Raw genomic sequence first — 23,436 nt, 5'->3', positions numbered from 1 at the left:
TTTTTTTTGCCAGACATAATTCAAAACATGAAGCAATTAGACCTACAAATTCTTGTTACTAAAAAGACAAAACTTTTTAAAATTCTGATAATGGAAATTACATGGCCAGCATTCCCACTGATACTTGAAGTAAATCAAATAAGCTAATTTGACCTTTTCCAGAGAGATCTGATTACATCAAAGATGGTTAAATATAAATAACTAATTTAAGATGCAAGTTTCAATTTTTGGCAGTAATAAAACAATGCCATAATTATGAGAACATCCCTTTGCATGTGCTAAATTTTGACCTCACCACAGTTGGCTTCATCTGATCTATCAGCACACTGGTACAGGAAGTCACACACTTGGAAGCTGGGTATACATTTCCCATCACTTACACACACAGTATTGTTGGCTCCACATGGGTTTGGAGTGGTTACTGGTCCTGGGGTACCAGTTGGCAAGGTACTTGCTGAAATTATATTCAGAATATGATTACATCATACTGATTTTCATGGTTATAATGGTTCTATCGAGCTAAGAATTAAAATTCAACAATACGTAAAATTTCCACTAAACACACAGAGGGTAAACTCCAAATCCCCAAAATGCAGCCCTTAACAAACTAATGACAACCATTACAAATTAATTGAATATTGATTCCTAGCTAATATTGAAAGATTCTTAGCAGATTAATATTTAACAAAAACTTACATGTAACAGAAACACATCCATCAGAGAATGAAACATCATCGATAGCAATGTCACCAGTGTACGTTCTGCCTACAACCCCCTCTATAACAACCTAAAAAGAAAGTATACACATCAATAACAGTTTTCTTGTGTTGAGTCCATATGTGCCACTTTTATTGATATGGGATAGCCCCAAAACCACGTCAAAAAAGTATCTGAATTTGATCTACCTATCAAGGCATTGTAATGATTCCAGTAAAAGAAGTAACATATGTGATATCTGAGCAAAATATAAGTTGTCACACTTTCTTTTCCCCCTTCTGCAAACTAAGTCTGTCTACCTGTTCATTTACATATCTCCTCATAGTTTCTTGATGAAATAGAGACTATACTATAGAGAATATCTTCTACAGTGAATCCTACTCTTTCCTGTACATTTGAGGGTAAAATTTGGAAAAATTCAATTTTTTGCTAGAGTCTATAGGTGTCCTCTTGATGTAAATAGGTCTTTGCTTGAGGTTAAAGGGTGCCTCCTTGTTGAATCTAATATTTACTAGAGGCCAGAGGCTTTGATATTTACTAGAGGCTAGAGGGTACCATTTATAGAGGCTAGAGGGTACCATTTAGATGACTCCCATCCCTAGCAGAAGGTTAAAGGGACCTTTCTAATGAATTTAACTACTGGGTGGTTTTATTTCATTGACAATTTCGAATAACTTTGCTTCACCAAACAGAAAAAATTGCAACCTATGTTTTTAATATGTTTAGGACTAACAAATTAATACATGAAAAACAAGAAAATAACAATCAAATGGTAATTATAAAGGATTTAATGTATGTAAAAGTATCTTTCCCAAATAATTTTAGAAAATATTAGTTTCTAAGGGCTTTATAAACACAAAAACATATTTGCAGATCAGTCTAAAACATGTCTTCCCATATCTTGTAAATCATATGAAGTTACTTGTTGCACTTTTTCCTGCAATGTTACAGTCGAACCTCGATATGTTGAACTCGGATTAGTCGAAATCTCAGATAACTCGAACTTCTTACAAAGTCTCAACAAAACTCCCCTTACTCCAACACAATTTTACCTCGGATGAATCGAAACCTCGCATAACTCGAGGCAATCAATCAGTCCCATCGATAGGACTTCGAGGTTAATTAACCCTGATGTCTCGAAGTCAACTAATTAGTCAGAAAAAGGATTGTTTTATTAAAAACCATGATCGAAGTGTGTTTTAACAACAATTAGTGTGGGTATTAGAATTAATTTGTTGACACTCTTTATGGTTTGATTTGTTTATTTAATTAATTTAAAATTGCGTGTGTTGTTAAAAGAAACGAATTTTATTAATAACACATCGGAATTTACACTAACAGGGATATCAGATATTTTGAATTTTTTTTAAAAATACAGATGAGTTGTAAGGGTATCTGACTATTTAATGAAACATCAAATAGACGATAGTAAAAGTATTTCAATGACTACATTCGTTTCACTAGTGAATCTGAATTTTTATAGTAATATTGTAGAGCACATGGTTTGAAGATACTCCTGATTGTGAATCAAACAAAGCAGATGTTATGAACTATGACGCTTTTGATATAGAAAAAAGTAAAAAGGAAATTTCATGCTCACTGCCATTCAGTATTTTAAACATGATATACATACAAAAAAATATCTTCCGATATGAAATGTATGACATTACAGATACTGTGTAAAGTGAAGCACATGTACATGTACAAGCATAACAAATGATGTAAATACAGAAACAATCATGGACCAAGCTACTAGTATTTCCGGTTCATTCTCGACCTCGGATTACTCAAACCTCGGATAACTCGAACATTTTTGCATGGTCCTTACGACTTCAACTTAACGAGGTTCGACAGTATATCTTTATATCTTTTTTTTTTTTCACCAACATGTGTCCATAAATCATTACAGTTATACAAATTTTAAGGCATAATGCGATTATTTGACTTACTTGGAAAGAATTGGCTTGCAAAATTTGGATGTCTGCTCTCTCAAAGAAGTCACCGATATTTCCTGACTTTGACCATACCAATTTGAGAGGACCACCAATAGAGGTACGTGTGTACACATTCAAGCTTCCGATTCCGTTACCAAACATGTGATAGTACATTCGGAACTAAAAGAAATTGAATCATGTCATAAGTTGAATAGAAACAATGAAATTACGTGAAAATCTGAGAACAGCACTTAAAAACAGTTCCTCAATCCAAATAATGATAAACAGCTGTGCTAAATCACACGAAATGTTAAATGTTTAAAGACTTGGAAATGAAATTCAATAATTAAAAAAAAAAAAAAAACTTTTCTCTAGGTTGACAAACAAGTATATAAAAATTCTATTTAAATAAGTCAAAGCATCATCAAGTTATTATGACAGATAGACAATAGTATGCCACAATGTCAAAAGAATGGCTTATTAAAACTCCACTGAAGTACTCTGGTTACATTGCTTTCTACATTTATTTCCACTTTAATCATACTAAGAAGCAAAGAGTTGAAATCACTTCATACTTTTTAGCTTTCACAATGCATTTGATTCCATTGTGTAACTTCACAAAAAATTCCATTACATCATTATTTCTTAGTGTAATTCTGGTACTCCATAATGTATTGGAGGTCTGGCCTTACAATGTAGTACAAAGGTCTGGATCATACCTTAAGTTCACGTGCAATTCAATTTTATTTTTTAGTGAGATCTTCCTAACAGAATAAACCTAATATAACAAATGTTCTTAAAGGATTTTTCATTATAAAATAATTTTTAAGAAATGTTCCATTGGAACTTCTGTTATAAGAAACAAATATAGATTGACGCATAGTTCCATTTCCAGTTGACCTTTAACCTTATAAGATGCTATCACTTACAGTACAAACACTACTTCCTCCTTTTCTAGCCATTGTAGAACTGACCAATCTGGCCTTGTCTCCTTGTTTTCTTGGTCTTGATGACTCAATATACATGTAGTAACCTTTAAAAACAAAAAAAAATTATTAAACCTCAATTAAGTAAAATTTTAGTTTGTAATGTCATCAATAAAACAGTTTTTTGCAACTGGTAATTACATTTAAGGTTCTTTCAAGTTCAGAGTACATAAAAAGTTGCATACAAGGAAATGCTAAATATACTTCCACTACCATGGTACAAAAAGTTTATGTTAGACAGCAACAAAAATCTTTGACAATGTATGCCCCATGATCAGATGGCCCAATTATACAAATCTGAAATAGATCTGTCCAATGGCAGCTATGATTTTTGTGATGAAAGTTTTCTTTATCTTTCAATTAAGTGATAAAAAACAAAATCCCATAGAATAGGAATCAAGGTCAACATGGAGTTTATCATACAAGTCTACTACATACCATTAGAAGTTCCTCTGGTGTGGTCTCTAGATGGACCTGTTCCAGCACTGGCTGTATGATCAGTTGCTCTTATCCAATCAAAAGTGTCAGAATTATCTTGGCTCCATCCACAAATACTGGTTTCAAAGGAGCATCGTCCAGGGAAATTATCTGAAATTGGCAAAGAGCTAAATGTATAGAAATCATTCAGTTTTAATATGAATCCATTCTATTTAATATAAAATATATATAATTTTCAATGAGATTACACTCCTTACTTACTTGCAAGATAAATCTTTTTCTTGAAGTTTTTAAAAATTTAAATTTACCCAGACCCAAACCCTTTTATTTCCCCACAATACTTGACAAATTGCTAAACTCTTTCTTGTGATATGTGAGATACACTTCCAGACAGTAGGGTTTGGGGGAGAACAAATTAATTTTCCTTCCAGAAGTGTATATTGAGCATGCTCATGGACTATCCCACAGTTCTCACAAAAAGGTCTATAACATACTGCAGTTGACTTCATCACTATTGTCCCCACAGTCATCAGTAAAGTCACACACAGTATTCTTAGCCACACATGCTCCACGTGTACATCTGAACTGACTCGTTGGGCGGCAGGACTGCTGTACAGCAGGGAAGTTACAATTCACCATCTGAATGTCATCAAGGGCAATGTCTCCCTGTACACTGTAAGTTCTGGTAGCACGGAAAGCCATCTATGAAAAAGTTAATGTCACTTATAAATGTTATAAATTACCAGGTAGCCAAAGTTGTGAATTTGAAAAAAAAATTAAAATTTTCAAATTAGGAGAACAGTTTCAGTTTTGGAGTATTAAATCAGGCCTTTGCAGGGTTTATTTCAACATTTTACATTTGTTAAATTTTTTTTTCACATTATTCAAACCAATTGAACACACACATCCAAGTCAACAATAAATGACATGACCTCTACTAGCTTCCACAAAAAAGTATCTTCAGTTACATGATGTCTCATTTTACACCCACAACATGGGGGGTTATTTGGGAATGCACAATATAATATAACGAGAACAGGTATGCTGCATATGTTAAAGAAACAATAACCCCACCGGCATAAAAATATCATTCTCAAGGCCACTCATTGGTCTTCAATGAAACAATGAGGAAACTCTCATACCACAGGGCAGGCTGCAGACAGCCCAAAAAAACACAAAAATGCAGCGGGGTTAAAACACTTTGTCATGATCTCAACCTCCCTTTAAAATTTAGCCACTGTGGAAAAAATGTTACACAATTAAGCACCCCTAAAAATCAGTTCAAAAAAGGTCCAGTCCCTTGTTACAAGGGAAATAAAGAAACTGAATGTAAATACAAATATACATGAACTAAGGACTACTAACAGTTAACTGACATGCCAGCTCCAAACCAGTATAAACCTACAAAAAAGTTATGTCCTCATCGTATGAAAAATCCATCCCTGTTGTTTCCATGCAGGGCTGAGAATCACAGTACATCATAACTCATACTTACAATGAGTTGTTGTCACTACCCTACACAGAAGTTGATTTTAGACAAAGACAAAATTTCCATACAATTCACAACCTATCATATGCCCTACATGTTGGACTTTGGTTTAAGAAAATGGAAATCCTTTAAATGAGGCTCCACAGGCAGGTGAATAACAAATAGTGATAGTCACTTACACTGAATGGCTCCGCAACTCTGCCGATGTCAACTGTTGCTTTGATCCATTTGTTTCCTTGGTTACCAGATTTTCTCCAGATTTCTGTGTTTCTGTTTCCAACATTGATTAATACTCTTAATGTTCCAATTCCTGACAGAAAAATCAAAATAATATATTATCTAGAACCTGAACCAATACATGCAACTATGATTGTTATCAGTCATCGATCAAGGATCAGTTTCAAACCTGTTGTTGATTTGTCAAATAGTTGCCAGGATTGGTTCAGGGGCTGCACTTACTATAAGACAATGAAGGGTGATTAAGATGAAGCAGGTTTTTTCCCAAAGGATTGCTTGAAATGTAAATTTTAAAAGGAATAGTCCTAAACTGCTTTATTCATAAGTACAAGTTAAATGGAAAAAAATATTACCTGATCTAAATATGTAACAAAATATCACTAACATGGTCTAGTATTACATAATGTTACTGCTCTAAACCTGATACAACCATAAATACACATTAAATTAAACAGCTTTTACCTCATAGCTCTTATCTGATCTACCCAAAAATAATTTTTAAATGGAAAAACCCATACATGATCTGCCTCTGAATACATTTTAAAGAGATTGTCCATATCTGATCTATCCCTAAATAACTTTTTAATGGAATATCCCTTACCTGATCCATACATATGATACCAGAACGAGATTTGACAGGTAGAGCTGCATTGCTGAAGTAAAGGTCCATCAATTTCAGCTTGGCTATTTAGTGTTCCCTGACTAGCATCAACATAGATGTAATGACCTAGTGGAATAATCAAAATTTTTACAAGTCATTTATCTTATTAGAACACTAGTGGTCAACAGTGTTCATCAGACCAAAATCAGACACCACAAAACAGAACCCCTTTAGTGTTATTTTCTTTATGTAAATTTTGGTGTAAACAGGTTTAAAATGCATTTTATCAATGACAAAAATAAAACATTTTCAGTAGTTTAGTTTGGATCAGTTTTCATTTTTTCAATTTTTTTCAGGGTTAGGTTTAGACAGATTTCACAGCATTGAATTTATAATACTGTACTCATTAACATTAAATAAAATATTTTATTATACAGATAACAATGATTTATTGCATCTTCCCTAAAATATTTCGATAATTCACTGTGAAACAAATTCAATAATTTCCCTCTCAGATGTTCTCCAGCCAAAACATCATAATCATTATGTCAGATGGACAGACAGACAGATGAAAAGTGTGTAAAGACTTACCCCCAGAGTTTCCAACAGTGTGGTCAAATCTTGGGCCAGTATTAGCAGTAGCAGTTTGGTTACCTCCCCTTGACCATGTAAAGGCTCCTCCTCCAACAGAGGTCCAGGAGCAGAAATCAGTTTCAAAAGAACAAGCTCCTACAATGCAAAGCACTTGACTTGTACATACAGTTCCTGAACTTATAAATGTTTGTATGAGACATGATTTTCACCAGAAACAACACGAAAATGTAAACAGACAAAAATTTAAAAAAAAATATTATGTATCAATATATAGGGGAAGAAAAGCATCCCTGATGCACTTATCGGATTGTCGACCTATATACTGCTGACTGATATTTAGCAGACGAATAACAATTGCTGATGTTGTAATTAGTCATGCGACTATAAAAAACCACTAGTCATTGGTCTGTATATTGACAACCAAAGTCATAAGACTGTAAAAAGCCACTAGTCACTGGTTTGTATATTGACAACCAAAGTTATGTGACTGTAAAAAGCCTCTAGTCACTGGTCTGTATATTGATAACCAATTGGTAAATGATCAATGTCCAAATATGGAAACTGAAAGCATCTATACAGCTGAATTTAAGTAATACAACATACAGTTTTTATTCTAAACTATTTAAAACAAACTTTATATCATTTGCAATCAGGCTAAAATTAAAGTTTCTGTTTATTTATAAAGTATGTATGCCCTTGAAAGAGGGGAACATATTTTGTAAATAGCATAAAATCACATGATCCCAACCTTCATATTATAAAGGAAATTCTGCTTTACAAAAAAAATATCATAGAACCTTACCACATCTGCTTTCATCCTGGACATTTGGACAGTCATGTTTGAAGTCACAGACTTTGTTCATAGGAATTGTAGTTCCTCGTCCATCTTGGCAATTAAATGTGTTGCTCGAAGTGTTTACTACAGAAAAAAGTAAACAAAAATTTTCTCTAGCTACCAGCAGCAGTGATTTAAACCATCTCTCAACTCATTGTGTAAATACTGGAAATCTCAGGTGAGGTTTTCGTTCTCAGCATATGATTGGTTTGCTTCTAATGTAATGTCATCAAAACATGACATTTTGCTTCATGAACTTATGTCCAGAGGTTGGGAGATTTTTAACTTCAATTTCAAATCTTTCTGCATTTAGAAATTAGAGAAAGAGCATCTCACATTAAATTTCTCCAGTATGGATAGTTACAGTATTTTAAAAACTTGTTAACCTCTTGCTGAAAATACCATGATTTAACTACATTCACACCTGTCTGAACCAAACCAGTTTTTCACATTTGGATTGGTTTAGTTTAGACAATTGTTCAGTTTACAGAGGTTCAGAATATGTTTTAACTGGTATACAAGGACATAAAAAAGTATCTGATTTAGAAAGATTTTCAGATTATTCCGAGTTAAGTATACACAGATTATACTGTTTATTGTACTTTGATAGTAGAAATCAGATAATCCATTCCTAATTACAATGTAAAAACCTATTGATTAAAAAAAATAATGGTAATATTCATAATTGCAATTTTGATACTGTAAAAGTATAAATTTTTGGGATTTTTTAAAAATTGCTACATCAGGAATAATTTCCGAGTTTACAGCAGAGTGAACTTTTATTACCTGTACTACACGCAAATGGACTCAACTGGAAGTCATCAACTGCAATATCACCTGTGTAACTACTTCCTGTCCTTCCCTCAACCAAAATCTGTAGAGAAATACAAATTATAATAAAGAGCTTTGGCAAGTGTAGCATAATACGACAGCGGTAGTCAAATCCTGAACAGTTGGATAAGTGTGGACACAATATTAGTTTTTGACACACTTAAGTACAAGGACTTACAATCTATTATGGATATATCAAATGGTTTGGACCTTATATTGCACAAAATTTTAAATTAAATTATAAATTTCAAAATCAGACCAAATATACAAAAAGTAGATTTCTTCAGGTGTGACCCCTTCGACCCCATATAACTAGTAATTAGTAAGAGATATCTGAAATCAGATAGAAAAACGCAGGCTGGGTATTTTTAAAAGGAATCCAATTAAAAGAAAATTTGAAATCGCAACAAAAACAAAAAAGTCAATTTTTTTGGGTGTGGCCCCTTTGACCCCTCATAACTCAAAAACCCTGAGAAATATCTGAAATCTGATTGAAAAATGCAGACACCATAAACAAGGTAAACCATTACATTTTTAATAACTCACAGTGAAGTCAGAATAAGCCCCATTGATGGGGACAATAGCCTGTTTCCAACCGGTTCCTTGTGAACCGTTAATTGACTTGAGGGCCTGTATACTATTGTTTACTGACATCTTCATGGAAACTGTGAGTGAACCAACAGTAGCACCATTCATATTGTACCAGTATTTGAAACAGTAAGTGTTGGCATTTGCTATATTTTGAGACTGAAGAACAGCATTGTCACCTGGTCGTCTGGGTGCACTTGATTCAATGTACATGTAATAACCTGAAGATATAAGATGAAATCTTAAGTTAAGAAATTTACTTTAATTATCTATCTTTATGTTGTTCCAAAAATACATAGAAGGAAATGGGGGGAGACACTTTTTTGCAAGGGACTCAAATGATAGAAGAAAATTTAATCTTAATCTCCTGTTAAGAGTTTGGACAACTGTCAATGTATAAATCCTGGATTAAGGCCATAAATGTGAATATAGTCAGATTTGAAACATTTTACTGACCAGATCCTGTTGAATGGTCACTTGTAGGTCCTGTTCTAGCAGATGGAGTTCTCCCTCTTGCTCTAATCCAATCAAATTTATCATCTTGTCTTTGTGTCCAGCCACAGGTATCTTTCTCAAAGTCACAGGTGCCAGCACCAGCACACTGCCCATCTGTCAATTTTATATCATCAATAGCAATGTCTCCTTGGTAACCATTTCCTCTAATTCCTTCAAACACAATCTTAATGAAAAATGAAATAAATTTTCTTAACATAATGTTGAAGAAAACAAAATCTGAAGTTTCACAACTTATTTTCATAAAATATTTGAAAAAAAAAGAAAAAAGAAAAGAAAAAACTGAAAAAAGCATATGTATGCAATCCTCAATACAACTGTAATGAGTTATTGAGAAATTCTATGAAAAATGACAGTACATTCCCATTTTGATTTGTTAACTGACCATGCTTCATATCCATGATATCTTATCACATTCTTTTATTCAAAGAAAATTGTGAAAACATGAAAACTTTATGGGAAAAAAGATTGATTAATAAATGAACACACATTGTAGGTTGAGTTAACTGTCTATAACTTGAGTCTCTCATTTGTTTATTCTAGCCTATCACATTCAACTCAGAATCTGAAACATTTTTTCTAACCAAAATTCTAAGACATACTTGATATGGTGTCTGTGAGGTAATAGACATCTGAGCAATCTGCCATCTATTGCCTTTGTTGCCCTGAAGGATGATGATCGCCTGACCGAGTCGGTTGTATGTGCTTTGGTAAACATTGAGAATTCCAATACTTGGTCCATACATATGGAACCAGAAGGTCAAGCACTTGCCAGTGGTTGCTGGAAACTTAGGTGAAACCAGCCGTGCCTTGTCTCCTTGACGACGAGGTGCAGATGATTCTATATACATGTAGTGACCTACAAAGCAACAAAATTAGATTAATGAGACATTTTTCTTAATTGTTAAATTAACTCATTTCAGGTAAAATTCTAGGATCTCAGGCAGTTTTTTCTTGAAAATCAATAACGGAATTAAGCATTTCCCTTCACTCTTGATTGCTCTCATAAAAGTGATGAGTGTATTTCTTTGATATATTCATATCATACATATGTTGAACTAAGTGGGTATTAATGCATTCTCAGAAAAGACAAAGAAAGTCACAAGAAGAAAGAAATTAATTCTAGTTAGCCTTGAGAAAATGTTTGAACTGGTAATTTGTTATTTAATTTATTTGTTACATTGTTTTTTTTTTTTTTTTCTCGTTTTATTCAGCTTATTTTAAGACTCAGTAACAAGAAAAGCCACTGACATAAAAAAAAATGCAGCCCATCAATGTCAATACAGAGCCAGAACAAAAATTATAGAAAGTTTACAAGTTAACTTTAATTAGTAAAACACCAAAAACCATAAACTGATCAGTCTTTTTAGAAAAAAAAGCTTCAAACTTAGGCATAAACACACAGACCAACTGGTGCTCACAGAAAAAAAAATTCATGCTTCTAACCTTATTAATCAGGCAGAAAATAGACAAACCTCTTAGTGTGCCATAGGTATGATCAGCTTTGGGTCCAGTTCCACGTGAAGATGTTCCATTGCTTCCTCTCGACCAATCAAAAGTGTCATCTATAGCTTGTTGGTATCCACAGATAGACGTTGTTTCAAAATCGCAGGAACCTAAAAAGATTTTTTTTTTTTAAATCAGATTGTACTGTTTTTCTAGTCATTGGTAAAAAGAAAGATTTTAGGATAAAGCCAATAAAAGAAAAATTTTTAACATCAATGTTTGTTATTTTAGTATATTTCAAATGCATTCAATGAAAAAAAAAAAAAAAAAAAAAACCTAACAAAATTTGTATTACTTATTCAATTTGAAATAGCTGACAAATTTAAATAATTTAGAGGGAAATTCATGTTTCATCAATCAATGTTTTAACCGCCCACAAAAATCATGTATAACATTTGGATTGCTAGGTCATCTGAGAAAATATTTTATGTTCCATGTCTCGAAGTTTTTGACGCTAGGGTTTTGATAACATACTTGATGTGGATTGACATGGTCCATTAAAGATATAAATATCGTCCAGAGCAATGTCTCCCATGTAGCTGGTTCCTGTTGCTCCTTCAAATACAATCTGATTATTATTGTATACAGTAGCGTCTACTTTGCCGTTGATCCATTTGTTGCCTTGGTTACCAACCTTCTGCCATATTTGACTCCTAACACCATTCATTTGTACATACATAGTCAGCTTGTTGACATGAATACCATACATATGGTACCAGAAGGAAACACAAACTTGGCCACCTACCACTGTTGGTACTATAGCAGGGGAGATAATTCTTGCTGTCTTGTTGCTATTATTGCTGGCTTCCACATAGATGTAGTACCCTATAAAGAAAACAAATTACCATGTAACTGCTTTTTTATACTTTATTGCCAATGTGGACCTAAAATAATTAGAACTTTGAACCACAAATCCTTTAAGTAATACAAATTCTTCAACATTATTTCAGTACTGTAAAAAATAACTGTAAAAGTTTAATGAAATATATGATTGTCTAACTTCTATTAAGCTTTTATACATGTAGAGAATTGATGTATTTAAAAAAAAATCATTTATCCATGGGCCCGCAGCAAGAGCTTTTCTTTTTATTGTACACATTTTATAAGATCTTTATGCTGTGAAGCTACCTTTATTCTGAGGTTTAAATTTTCATGGATTGTCAAAATTTTATTACTTCATGGATTCCTGAATTTTCCTTGTTCAGACCATCAAATCTTCTAATTTAACTTTTCGTGGTTAATTTTAGTTCTTGTTTGGCCAAACAACAAAACCATTAAAAATGGTACTTTACTAACAACAGTTCTTGTAGAGTGAGGTTTTATTTTTTTTCCCATTTGAATAGATTATACCTGCATAGTTATTCCTTGTGTGGTCAAACCTTGGTCCAGTTCCTACACTGGCTGTTCCTCGATTCTTCCTTGTCCAGTCAAGGGTATCACTCTTATCCTGTGTATACCCACAATATCCACTCTCAAAAGTACAGAATTGTAGTGGTACTGAAAAGAAAAGAGGTTTTTTTATTAGTAGAATTGTTGTGAGACTATGGAAGTGTTCAATAAAAGTATTTAAAAAAACAAATAAATAGCATAATAGACTCTTTCAGATTCTATGATTGGAAAGAAAAGGAAGTGTAATGGCTAAGGAACAAGGTTTCAAAGTATAATATTTGGCATAAACATTAGCAAAAATACTCAAATTTAAATAGATAGCATTGGACTGAGACCAAAATTAAAAAGTGGAAAGTAATGACCAAAATACAATATCATAAAACCCATAGTTTTGTATTATATAGTTGTCTTAAATAGATCTGTTAAATAGATACAAATTATTTCAATACATTTGTCTTCTGACAGAAAGCTATAAGTTTTTTTCCTGAAAAAAAAAAACACAAAAAGCAGCTCTATAGTTTAACATGGCATCTTTGGGACAATAACCATTCATAAAAGGTGAGTCATAAATCTCATTTTAAAAGAAGAAGTTATACCTTGGGTTGGGGCTACTGTAGGTTGAGTGACTCCAGGAGTGGTTTGGAGTGAACAGATTCCTTGAGCAACACTGATGTCATCCAGTGCTATATCACCATTGTAATTTGCCCCTCGGATAGCCTCGAACACTATTGTATATGGAGTATTAGAATTAATGGTGCCAGTTCCTCTGAGCCACAATCTTCCTTTGTTTCCAGTGGCCGTGAAGAGACTTGTGTTTGTTGAGCCAGTTTTGGTATACACATTTAGAGTTCCAATGCCTAAAAGTATATTTAATTTGGCATTGATTAAAATAATACTGAACTAATCAATGAATGAAAAGTTTAAGTTTTAAAAAACCATGCCAGAAATTAGTTTAAGACATTATTCCATCTACAACAACACATTATTTTATTCAGAAAATATCTGAATCTTAAAAAGAAAGAACTAGATAACAATCATGTCATTGTTCAGTATCAATTATTTTGGTTCAGCCAAACCACAGGTTCAAATTTCTGTCAGTTTTTAACATTTCAAACCAAAATTGGCATGCTTTAAAAAAACATCAAAGAACTTGCGTCTATGAATGTTTATATTAACAATCATGAAAACTGATGTAAAAAAAAAATAGAAGCACTGTTGGAGGAGTTTACAACATAACCTTGTTTCCTTAAAACTATTTTTTTGTTCTTTGAATATTTCCACACAAAAAAAAAGATGTGAGCAAACTGGCAATTTATAAAAGTTATTGAAAACAAATTTACATCGTAGTATTTCTATGGAATTATTTTGCAACATGAAGACAAATGACAGAATACTAAAAAAAAAAATGGCCCAGAAAAAGAAAAGAAAAACAGGTATATGAAAAAAAATTCTTATGACAGCAATCACTATTTAAATCTTAAGAATACTGACCATTTCCATACATGTTGTACCAGAAAGTGACACATGCTCCAGTAGTGGGCTGAAGTTGTTCACTGACAAGCCAGGCTGTATCTCCTGCCTTTTGGGGGTTGCTGCTCTCGATGAACACATAGTGACCTAAATAAAATAATCAAGAAGTAGTCTTTATAAAAATCAGACAGGAGGTGATTCTTGCATGTGAAAAACCCACTAAAATCACTTTTATTACTTATTCGAGAATGGTTATAGATCACATGACCAGTCTCAGTTTGTCGGTTATAATCACATAACCAGTCTCATTTGTTATTTGGTTGTGGCACTTTCAAGATAAGAATTATACAGATTATACCAGTATATGAAATTAGCACTTGGCAAGAGTTATTGTTCATGATTTGGTTTAACCAAATTATTTTGTAGATACTTAAATTCCAGATTTAGAATGGCAATGTAATTTGATGGCTATTGTTACATCTAACACACCTTAAAATGTAACCTATCAAGAGACTTATTTTGCATCAATTTTTTTTTCTCGTTCTCAAAATTTGCAAACATCCTGAAAATAAATCTTTTCATACTAAGTTACACCAGCTCATGGTGTTGGACAATTTCTTGCCTGAAAAGCCAAGCTCTAATGCGAAATTCATGAAAATGAACAATCCTTGTTGAAGGCGACATAGCATATATTTCTCGCTTGTTTGATACGACTTCATGTGTGGCTGTCTGACAAATTATTTTACTTAAGTTTCAGCTTGAAAAGATTTTTACACAATATTCCCCACTTTACCATTCTCAGAGATGGGGAAATGAACATCTTATAATTAGAAATCTTGCCTTGTGTGGAAGTTGTTGTGTGGTCAGTTTTAGGTCCAGTATAAAATGAAGGAGTTCCACCAGTACCCATATCCCAATCAAACTGGTCCCCTTGTTGAACATTTGAGTATCCACAGAATCCAGTTTCAAAGTCACATGACCCAGGCTGTGGGCAGGCACCTGGTTTGATAGACACATCATCAACAGCAATGTCAGACTGGTAGTTTTGACCTCTGACACCTTCAAGGACAACCTGTGAAAAAAGCAAAAATAGTTTCATCGTTTGGATTTTAATTTTTTTTTTTTTTTTGAAAAAGAATTTTAAAATAATATGACCAGATTCTATGAGGCTAACACACAAAATAAAACATCAGGAAAATCTGAAGTAAAGACATCAAGGACATCGGGGAATTCAGAGGTAAATATACAGTAAATTAAGAATTATAAGATATACTGCAGTACACTGAAGTTATGACAATCTTAGGTTCAAGGTTTTCATTATAAATGTAAATTCATACAGCTCCCTCACAAGACATAGTTATAAAACATTGGTCCCTGAATAAATTTGCACATCTTTTTGAGGAATCATGAACTGATTGCTGATAGATTTGTAAACAATGACAAGTAAATTAAATAAATGATCACCTGGAAGCTACTTGGGGTCTGTAGAGTCACCTGATCAAATTTCCAACTGGATCCCTGATTACCATTAATGGACCAGATAGGGCTTCCAAGATTTCCATTAGTATCGGCAGTGTAGATGTTGAATGTCCCCATAGATTTTCCATTCATGTTGTAGTAAAAACTAAAACATTCCCCACTAGTTTGAGGATAGACAGGGCTAAATAGTCGGGCTTTGTCATTGGGGCGACGAGGCGAAGAGGCTTCTATGTAAATGTAATATCCTAAAAATAGAATTCATTTCTCAAAGTTTTAAAAATATATGAGACATGTTTATATATACCTTCGTGATCTATACATTTTAAATAATGAATCTAAATGTCCCCTCCCCTGTGTTTTTGATCTAAAGATCTAAAGATAAACTTATCTACCTTGACTAGTGTGACTAATAACTACAAATTGGCATATTTGATAAAATTATGGCAATTCTCATGTCAAAAATGGACATCAAATATTGAAGAATGAATCTTGAAAAGTAATGCTTCAATTGTACTAAGAAAATTGTTAAAAAACAAAACATTTGCTGCAATCAATTATAAGCAATGCTCACTAAATTGATAGTCCATTCCCCCAATTGATAACATGCAATTTTAATTGAAAAATTGATTGGGATCAAAATCTAAAAAAGGAGGTACACAATGGGAATATGTAATAAAATTTCTGAGAAAGTTTCAGCAAACTCCATTCAGTAAAGGGAGCAATAGGTGCAAAACAGAAGGAAGGGAGGATCACTATATATATATACACCCCCCCACTTTGTATCATGTGTATAATAACCCCACTTACTTTTAGGCAAACTGCCTATCCATATTAAATCTTGAGATTTTATATCAATCTGTGGCCTATCATTGCCTTACCTGCTCCAGTTCCCATTGTATGGTCAGCATATGGTCCAGTTCCACTACTACCTGTTGTGTTAGCATGTCTCAACCAATCAAATTGGTCAGTCTTATCTTGTGTCCATCCACAGAAACCATTTTCAAAAGTACAAGTAGCTTTAAAATAGTAATTGTATTAATCAAACCTAATTTCATGAGGCTAACCAAAGGGAAAAAACAAAATCAGAAAAAAAACATTCAGTTCAGAAAGAATCATCAGAATAAAACAGCAACATGAAAATATGGTATTTTGCTTCAAAGTTGTAGAAATTTGGTCTAATATATATATAATTGTAAATCCAGTTTTAGGAAACAAAATTAAACTGATGAAGGATAAGAACATGTTTTAAATAAAAGCCTTCCATTATATGTAGTCCCCACAAGGATTTAAAAAGTTTTAACTTACATCCAGCAGTAGGATTAACATAGGAAGAGTTTGAACAAGGAACATTATCCATATTGATATCATCTATAGCAATATCTCCAGCCCATCCAGTTCCAACTACACCTTCAATCATGATCTATAAATAGATTGATAAATCGCAGGGTCAGATTTAGGATTTTTGGTTGGTGGTGGTACAAGACACAGAGTAGAGTGATGGGATGTTGGTGGTGGTACAAGACAGTGTAGAGCGATGGGACATTGATGGTGGTATAAGACATAGTTGAGAGCAATGAGACCATTTATTGTGTATATCTTGATTTTTTTCCCTACTTTAAGAAAAAATCGATGTTTATACATGCTTTCTTGTTTATGTAATGCACGTGTGCTACTGAAATTGATACTCAATTTTCACATTCTTCCCCCCCTCCTTTTTCTCCTCCTAGCTAGTTAGAAACCTATGTGATACACTTTTCAAACAAAAATGATAAAAAAATAACTGCAAAGTACAAGGCTAAAATGTAATAATCCTTTTCAAAAGGAAGTCTCTGATAACCCTGGTGATCGAGACATTGGCCATATCATCAAGCCAGTTTGTCAACAACACAGTTGTTTATGAGTGTTACAACTGGTAATTGAAAAGTTTTGATAAAATGAATCATTGAAATTGCTTTTATTTTTCACGAGCAGAAAAGTATTTAAAAATCTATATACTAGCACAAGTATATTGACTGAGTACAGCCATTATGGAGCATGCGTTTCTTACTTGCTTTATTAGCATGAGGTTCAATACGGTAGCTCTATAGGCAAAGACTAAAATCATATGACAGTAAAACCTGTCTAAACCAAACACCTTTTCCAATACAGGTTTTGTTTGGTTTACACAGGTTCAAAATATATTAAAACTGATTTGAATGGACTTCATAAAATCATTACAATATAAATAGTTTATACAGATTTCATTTTTTCCTTGTTTGGTTTAGACAGGCTTCATTTTTTCCTTGTTTGATTTAGACAGGCTTCATTTTTTCCTTGTTTGGTTTAGACAGGTTTCACTTTACAAGTGTAAAGTCTGGGTCTGAGATGATCATAGATCTTACCTGGTAGTCAGTATTACTGGTAAAGGTAAAACTAGCTTGCTGCCATTTATTGCCTTGAGTTCCCGTCTTTGTCCATTGTCGAATCTGTCGTCCCTGAGACTTGGTATATACATTGAGTGTTCCTATCTGTGGGCCATACATGTGGTACCAGAGAACAAAACAGTTGCCTGCTGAAGATGTTGGTGCATTAACCTGTGAAACAAGGACTGCTTTGCTGCCTCGCCTTTGACCAGAGGCTTCTAAGTACAAATAGTATCCTACAATGAGAAAGCTAAACATTTATATTGCAGTCAAAGCAGAGAGTACCATACAAATAGTCCAGATAATGCTAGTTTTGAAATCCATTGAAAATATTTTGCTGAAATGTGAATAAGAGTTAAATATTAATTGATTTGTCAATATATTGGAAAAGTTTCTGGCACTGAGTATTTGTTAACTTTGATCCATCAGCAATATATATATTTTGATATAAAAACCCAAATGATTTTTTTTTTACATTTTTCCTTCACCTATTAAACTGGCTTGTATTTTGTAACTTTTGCCCAGGGAACATTTCACAAGTCCTGTTATATACCTTGTGGCTATGGTTTCATTTCATAAACAACTGTAATTGAGAAATTTCCTTTTTCGTTTTTTTTTTTTTTTTTTCCATTAAATCTTTAATTTTTAGCAATCTGATAGGTGAAAAATTTAGCTGTAAAAACTTAATTTCAGGTTGTTCTTTTTTAAACTGGACTCATACTTGTAAGATTTTTTGACAGCATTAAAAAACATGATGTTGTAAACCAACTTTTTTGCAAATGATTCATCTTTCCCATTTTTGCAAGGGTGAAAATTTCATGAAAATTAATTAAATCCACACCAATCAGCATCCTAGCAATGGTCCTAAAATCAAAACTGTTTGTTAAATGCAAAACGTTATTTGCTGGAAAACCTTTCCTTTCCCTTAAAACATCAAAAATGTATCTGCAAAAACAATTTGGTAAACTGCATACCAGCTTTTTTAAACAGTCTAAAATACTTAGAAGGATAAAAACTGATATACTCAAACTTTTGAATTTAAGCTTATCACAACATTTTAAAATTGAATAGGTTCAATATCTGGCCAAGGTTTAATAAAAAAAAAAAATCTCATATTGTGAATTTGTTAAAAGCTTTGAATTTTTCCTCAATTATTCAATTTCAAGCAATCTGGTTGGTCCAGTTTTGAGTTGAAGGATATGAGGAAAATCTCTATTTTCTTTTTAAAACTGGGTCATGCATCCCTAAAGCTCATCTAATTTAAATTAACTGTTTTATATGTTACCTGTTCCAGTGTGATCACCAAGTGGTCCAGTCCCAGAGCTAGGGGTTCCACCTGAACTTCTGGTCCAATTAAATTGGTCCGTTACACTCTGGGTCCATGTGCATAAATTAGTGTCAAAGTCACATTGAGGATTACCACTTCCTAAAAAACATTAATGGAAAAATCTTAAGACTGCTTTTCTCAATAAATCAGGGATGGCTCTCTAAGGAACGACAGGAAAGTAAATATCTCAAGTTTATATACAGCACAATAAAAAAATGTCATGAAGAAAATCTGTAATAGACTGTATTTGTAAAACGGGAATGGAATTAAGAATTATCATTGATAAATACAGGTATAGAGTATATATTTGTGAGACAATGAGTCTGTGGGTTATAAGTCTTAAGAGTTGAAGGTCTTAAGTTCTAAAAAAGAGTATTTTTAGTAAAACTTATAAAACTGACCTAATACAAACCATATCTTTCTTGTCACTATTGTTTTAATCTGTGTTTAAGTTTCATCACAATCCATTATATGAACAATACAGCAGAAAACAATATAAATAAAAGATGAGAAAATCATATTCTATATCCACCACCATCAGGAAGTACAGGGACAAAAGGCCTGTAAATTGTACTCTACACAGCAGAAGACATTCATTTCCTCCCTTACTTACCACTGCAGACACCCCTTCCAAAATTCTCAAAACAGTTTTCAAATTAAATGTGATTTGATAATCTGCAACATCATGTAAAACTATTCACTTTTACCAATTACTGTAAGATTCATGCATTTTCTCAGACTGTCTGCACATCAGGAGTGAATTTTGAAAATTGGACACTCTTTGGAGTTTGGTAAACTTATGCTTACCATATTGAGACACACTTGCAGAAGGAGGATATGTAGAACATGATCCATCATTTACAGCAACATCATCTATAGCAACATCACCATGGTAACTCTTTCCTCTGACACCTTCAATGATAATCTGAAAAATATTGAGTTGCAGCATAATGACTAAACTCATAAATTTTATTGTCTCATTTTATAAAAAAACAATGCATAGAATCAACTTTTTCTATAATTCACAGCTCTCTGGTAATTTTTTTAGTATACTACCTGACATCCAAATTGGCAAATAAGCAAGTGTTCAAAGAGTATCTGACCAGACAAACAAGACAGAAATAAACAAAATCAAAGTTAAATACAGTAAAAACTATTAATACTGTGTGCAAGCTCACAAAGAGAATAAGGAGTTCAATGTCAGATTCATACACATCTACATATGACAGTCAACCTTCCTAAAAATTTCATCAAAATCCCTTGAGCAGTTTAGGAGGAATTACACTTACAAAAGATGTTGACAGAAAAATAGAGAAGGGACAGGGCACTTCAAAATACAGTTTAAGGGAGGTAGATCTGAGGTAAGGGACAATACTCTTGAAATTAATGATATGTTTGTATCATTTTCAATTTCACAAAAGCCTCTCAAGCTTTCGTTTGAAGCAGAAAAAAAATGAATCAAAGTTAATTAGATGCTTACATGAGACTGATGTAAAATGCTGAATACAAACGTTCCAATGATTTTTAAGAGTTGAGTCCCTTACCCTAGGTCTACCCCCATAAGGGAGGTGTAAAAATCTATTAGTAAAATCTGAATTTAAAAAAAAGGTGGATGAAAGTTTGGATTATATATAAATGCATATAAATGCAAGTGGATTCACGAAGTAATTATTTTTCCTTTTTTCAAAAATCAAAAAAATTTCTGAACCTTCTAACCCCTTAACATATTTTTCAAAGAACAATATCTAAGACAGACAAAAAAAATCAGAACAAATATTAAACACACAAAACAATACAAAATCTAGAAATAAAATACTCCATATCCCTTTGAAATAACTGCACATACATTCATCCAAAATTTAAATATATTAAACTCAAATTCAAAGTTTTCAATAACTGGAGGCACCATGCAAATTTCTCCACTTCATTTCAATGAATCACCTGTCAAAATTTGAATTTTGTTAAAGAATTTAAATAGAAAAAAATCTGACTTCACCAATTCAAATCTTAATTTCTCCTGTTGAAATAAAAATACCATATTTTTCGACCTATAAGTCCAAGTGGAGTATAAGTTGTATCCCATATTTTGACTAAAATCAACAAAAACAAAAAAAGTCAAGGGTCAGACGTGCATCTTAGGTCTTCAACGTAAACCATAGGTGTAAGCAGAAGTTTTTTAAATCACATTATTCAAGTAACTTTAAATGATATCTTTAAGTTTGTTAGTACTTTTAATAAAGCGTATTTTGTAAACGAGTTTTGTCAGTTTTATTTAATTCCATGTCAATTGCTCTGATACTGAAACACAAAGATCGTAATGATGTCAAGTGTGGGCACCCAGGTGTGAAATTAGTCTGGACAACTGGTCATAATTAATCAACCATCATTACACCGGTAATTAATAAAAATGTAATCTGGTATTTTAAAGTACAATAACAAATTGCTATATTTAAATCTGGTTGCAACTAGCCAATTAGATAACACTTCAATTTATTATAACTTGTGCCACATGCTAATGTGTAATGACATACTGTAAATGGGAATAAATATGCATATAAAAGGACAAATAACTCAGAAATACATGATCTGATTAAAGATTTTGTAAAGGTATCCTCAAGAGTTTGTTTATATTTTTTTAATGAAGAATACCACTTAGGGATGACCTAATATAACATCGTTGTATTCATTTATAAATGGATAGTGGCATTGATCAATTATCTTTTGAGTTCGATCGCTGGTTCGATTTGTATTGACGGCTTTTGTTTTCCTAAGACATGTGATTGCAGTTTACCCCATTTATGGATGAAACAATAAATATAATGTTATCAATTCTAATGAAATCACTTGAAGATAAACTTTTTTCTAAAAAAAATCCTTATATAAGTAAAAGTGTACAATATTTTGCGGCTGACATTTTGCTGAAAAAAAAAAATATCGACTTATCGTCCAAAAAATATGGTACTAACAATCCCTGCAAATTAGGAAAAAGGGCAAATATTCAGCTAAGTTAAGTATGTTTATAAGACTAAGGATCTACCTGATAAGGTTTAGATGTGTACTTGGTAGGTATGTTCATCTGTCCACTGTTCCATTGGTTCCCTACATTACCTGTCTGTTGCCATAGCAATGCCTCACTTGTCATTATAGTATATGACACATTCAATCTGACATAAATGTTTAAAGTGTCAACATCAGCTCCATACATATGGTACCAGAAGACAAAACATGAACCAGTTTGTTTAGGTGGGAAAACTTCACTTGCGAAACGAGCCTTGTTTCCTGCAACTCTTGGAGCACTGGTTTCAATGTACATATAATATCCTTTACTATTTCCCAGAGTGTGATCGGCAGTAGGGCCAGTAGAAGAAGAAGCACTTCGACCTCTGTGTCTTAACCAATCAAAATCATCTGTCTTCAGATTTTTCCAACTGCAAGTGTTCTTCTCAAAGTTACAGACACCTGTGGATAAAAAAATTACCAATCAAATTATAAACACCATATTGTGAAAGAACATTTTTTTATGGGCATCAACTTTCATAATTAGTCAAAAAGTTGTTAATTTTTAAATTCCTCTAAACCATGTTTAGAACACAACATATAATAAATAAAAAAACTATCCAAACCACTCTTCAGTGGGTAAACCTCTGAGAGTGAGGAAAATGTAAGACAATTGAAACACCTGTAGTTATGCAGGAAGTTGGTTAATCAGGTATTTATAAACACAACAAGTAACTAACAATGTCTCAGAACAGAATCTCTGTAGATCACTAAATACTTGATCAGGACACTGAATTAGAGAACTAACTTTGTAAACAATAAACTGACCAGAAAGGGCAACTAAGGGAATCAGGATTCGAATAATAATAATAATATAATATAAGGATAATGATTAGACAAGGAAAATAGACACACACAATTATAAAAGTTAAATAACAAAAATGACACATAGACACAAAAATAAATGAGTAACCTGGGCACCAATTAAACTTGGAGCATGAACAAGGTGCACCGGTAGGGTGAGCAACCTCTGCTTTTCTAGAAACATTTGCCAAGTTCCTTATAAAATTTCACATCTATGGTTGAATAAGATGAAAAGAAAG

General features: G+C 32.8%; 1 protein-coding gene across 1 annotated transcript in view; it reads right to left on the bottom strand.

The window, feature by feature from the left end:
• LOC148609942 (uncharacterized) overlaps window positions 1-23,436 on the bottom strand; it is a 153,547-nt gene that overhangs the window by 44,360 nt on the left and 85,751 nt on the right. The window contains exons 102-128 of the mRNA XM_088541550.1: window positions 22,374-22,795; window positions 20,144-20,261; window positions 19,295-19,435; window positions 17,989-18,245; window positions 16,913-17,027; window positions 16,486-16,623; window positions 15,593-15,852; window positions 14,969-15,200; window positions 14,150-14,275; window positions 13,255-13,515; window positions 12,620-12,766; window positions 11,744-12,094; window positions 11,239-11,379; window positions 10,366-10,622; window positions 9,707-9,929; window positions 9,209-9,471; window positions 8,618-8,705; window positions 7,799-7,915; window positions 6,994-7,131; window positions 6,403-6,528; window positions 5,744-5,874; window positions 4,570-4,777; window positions 4,076-4,225; window positions 3,581-3,684; window positions 2,667-2,831; window positions 697-787; window positions 296-454 (exon numbers count right to left, since the gene is read on the bottom strand). Coding sequence (XP_088397676.1) covers window positions 296-454; window positions 697-787; window positions 2,667-2,831; window positions 3,581-3,684; window positions 4,076-4,225; window positions 4,570-4,777; window positions 5,744-5,874; window positions 6,403-6,528; window positions 6,994-7,131; window positions 7,799-7,915; window positions 8,618-8,705; window positions 9,209-9,471; window positions 9,707-9,929; window positions 10,366-10,622; window positions 11,239-11,379; window positions 11,744-12,094; window positions 12,620-12,766; window positions 13,255-13,515; window positions 14,150-14,275; window positions 14,969-15,200; window positions 15,593-15,852; window positions 16,486-16,623; window positions 16,913-17,027; window positions 17,989-18,245; window positions 19,295-19,435; window positions 20,144-20,261; window positions 22,374-22,795 — 4,929 coding nt within the window. The remainder of the gene's footprint in view (window positions 1-295; window positions 455-696; window positions 788-2,666; window positions 2,832-3,580; window positions 3,685-4,075; window positions 4,226-4,569; window positions 4,778-5,743; window positions 5,875-6,402; window positions 6,529-6,993; window positions 7,132-7,798; window positions 7,916-8,617; window positions 8,706-9,208; window positions 9,472-9,706; window positions 9,930-10,365; window positions 10,623-11,238; window positions 11,380-11,743; window positions 12,095-12,619; window positions 12,767-13,254; window positions 13,516-14,149; window positions 14,276-14,968; window positions 15,201-15,592; window positions 15,853-16,485; window positions 16,624-16,912; window positions 17,028-17,988; window positions 18,246-19,294; window positions 19,436-20,143; window positions 20,262-22,373; window positions 22,796-23,436) is intronic.

The sequence above is a fragment of the Perna viridis genome, chromosome 8 (genome assembly GCF_037379345.1).
Source record: "Perna viridis isolate PV_CMFRI_1.1 ecotype Kerala chromosome 8, ASM3737934v1, whole genome shotgun sequence".
Lineage (NCBI taxonomy): Eukaryota > Metazoa > Mollusca > Bivalvia > Mytilida > Mytilidae > Perna > Perna viridis.
The sequence above is the reverse complement of the archived record's forward strand: the minus strand, read 5'-3'. Positions and strand labels throughout refer to the sequence as shown.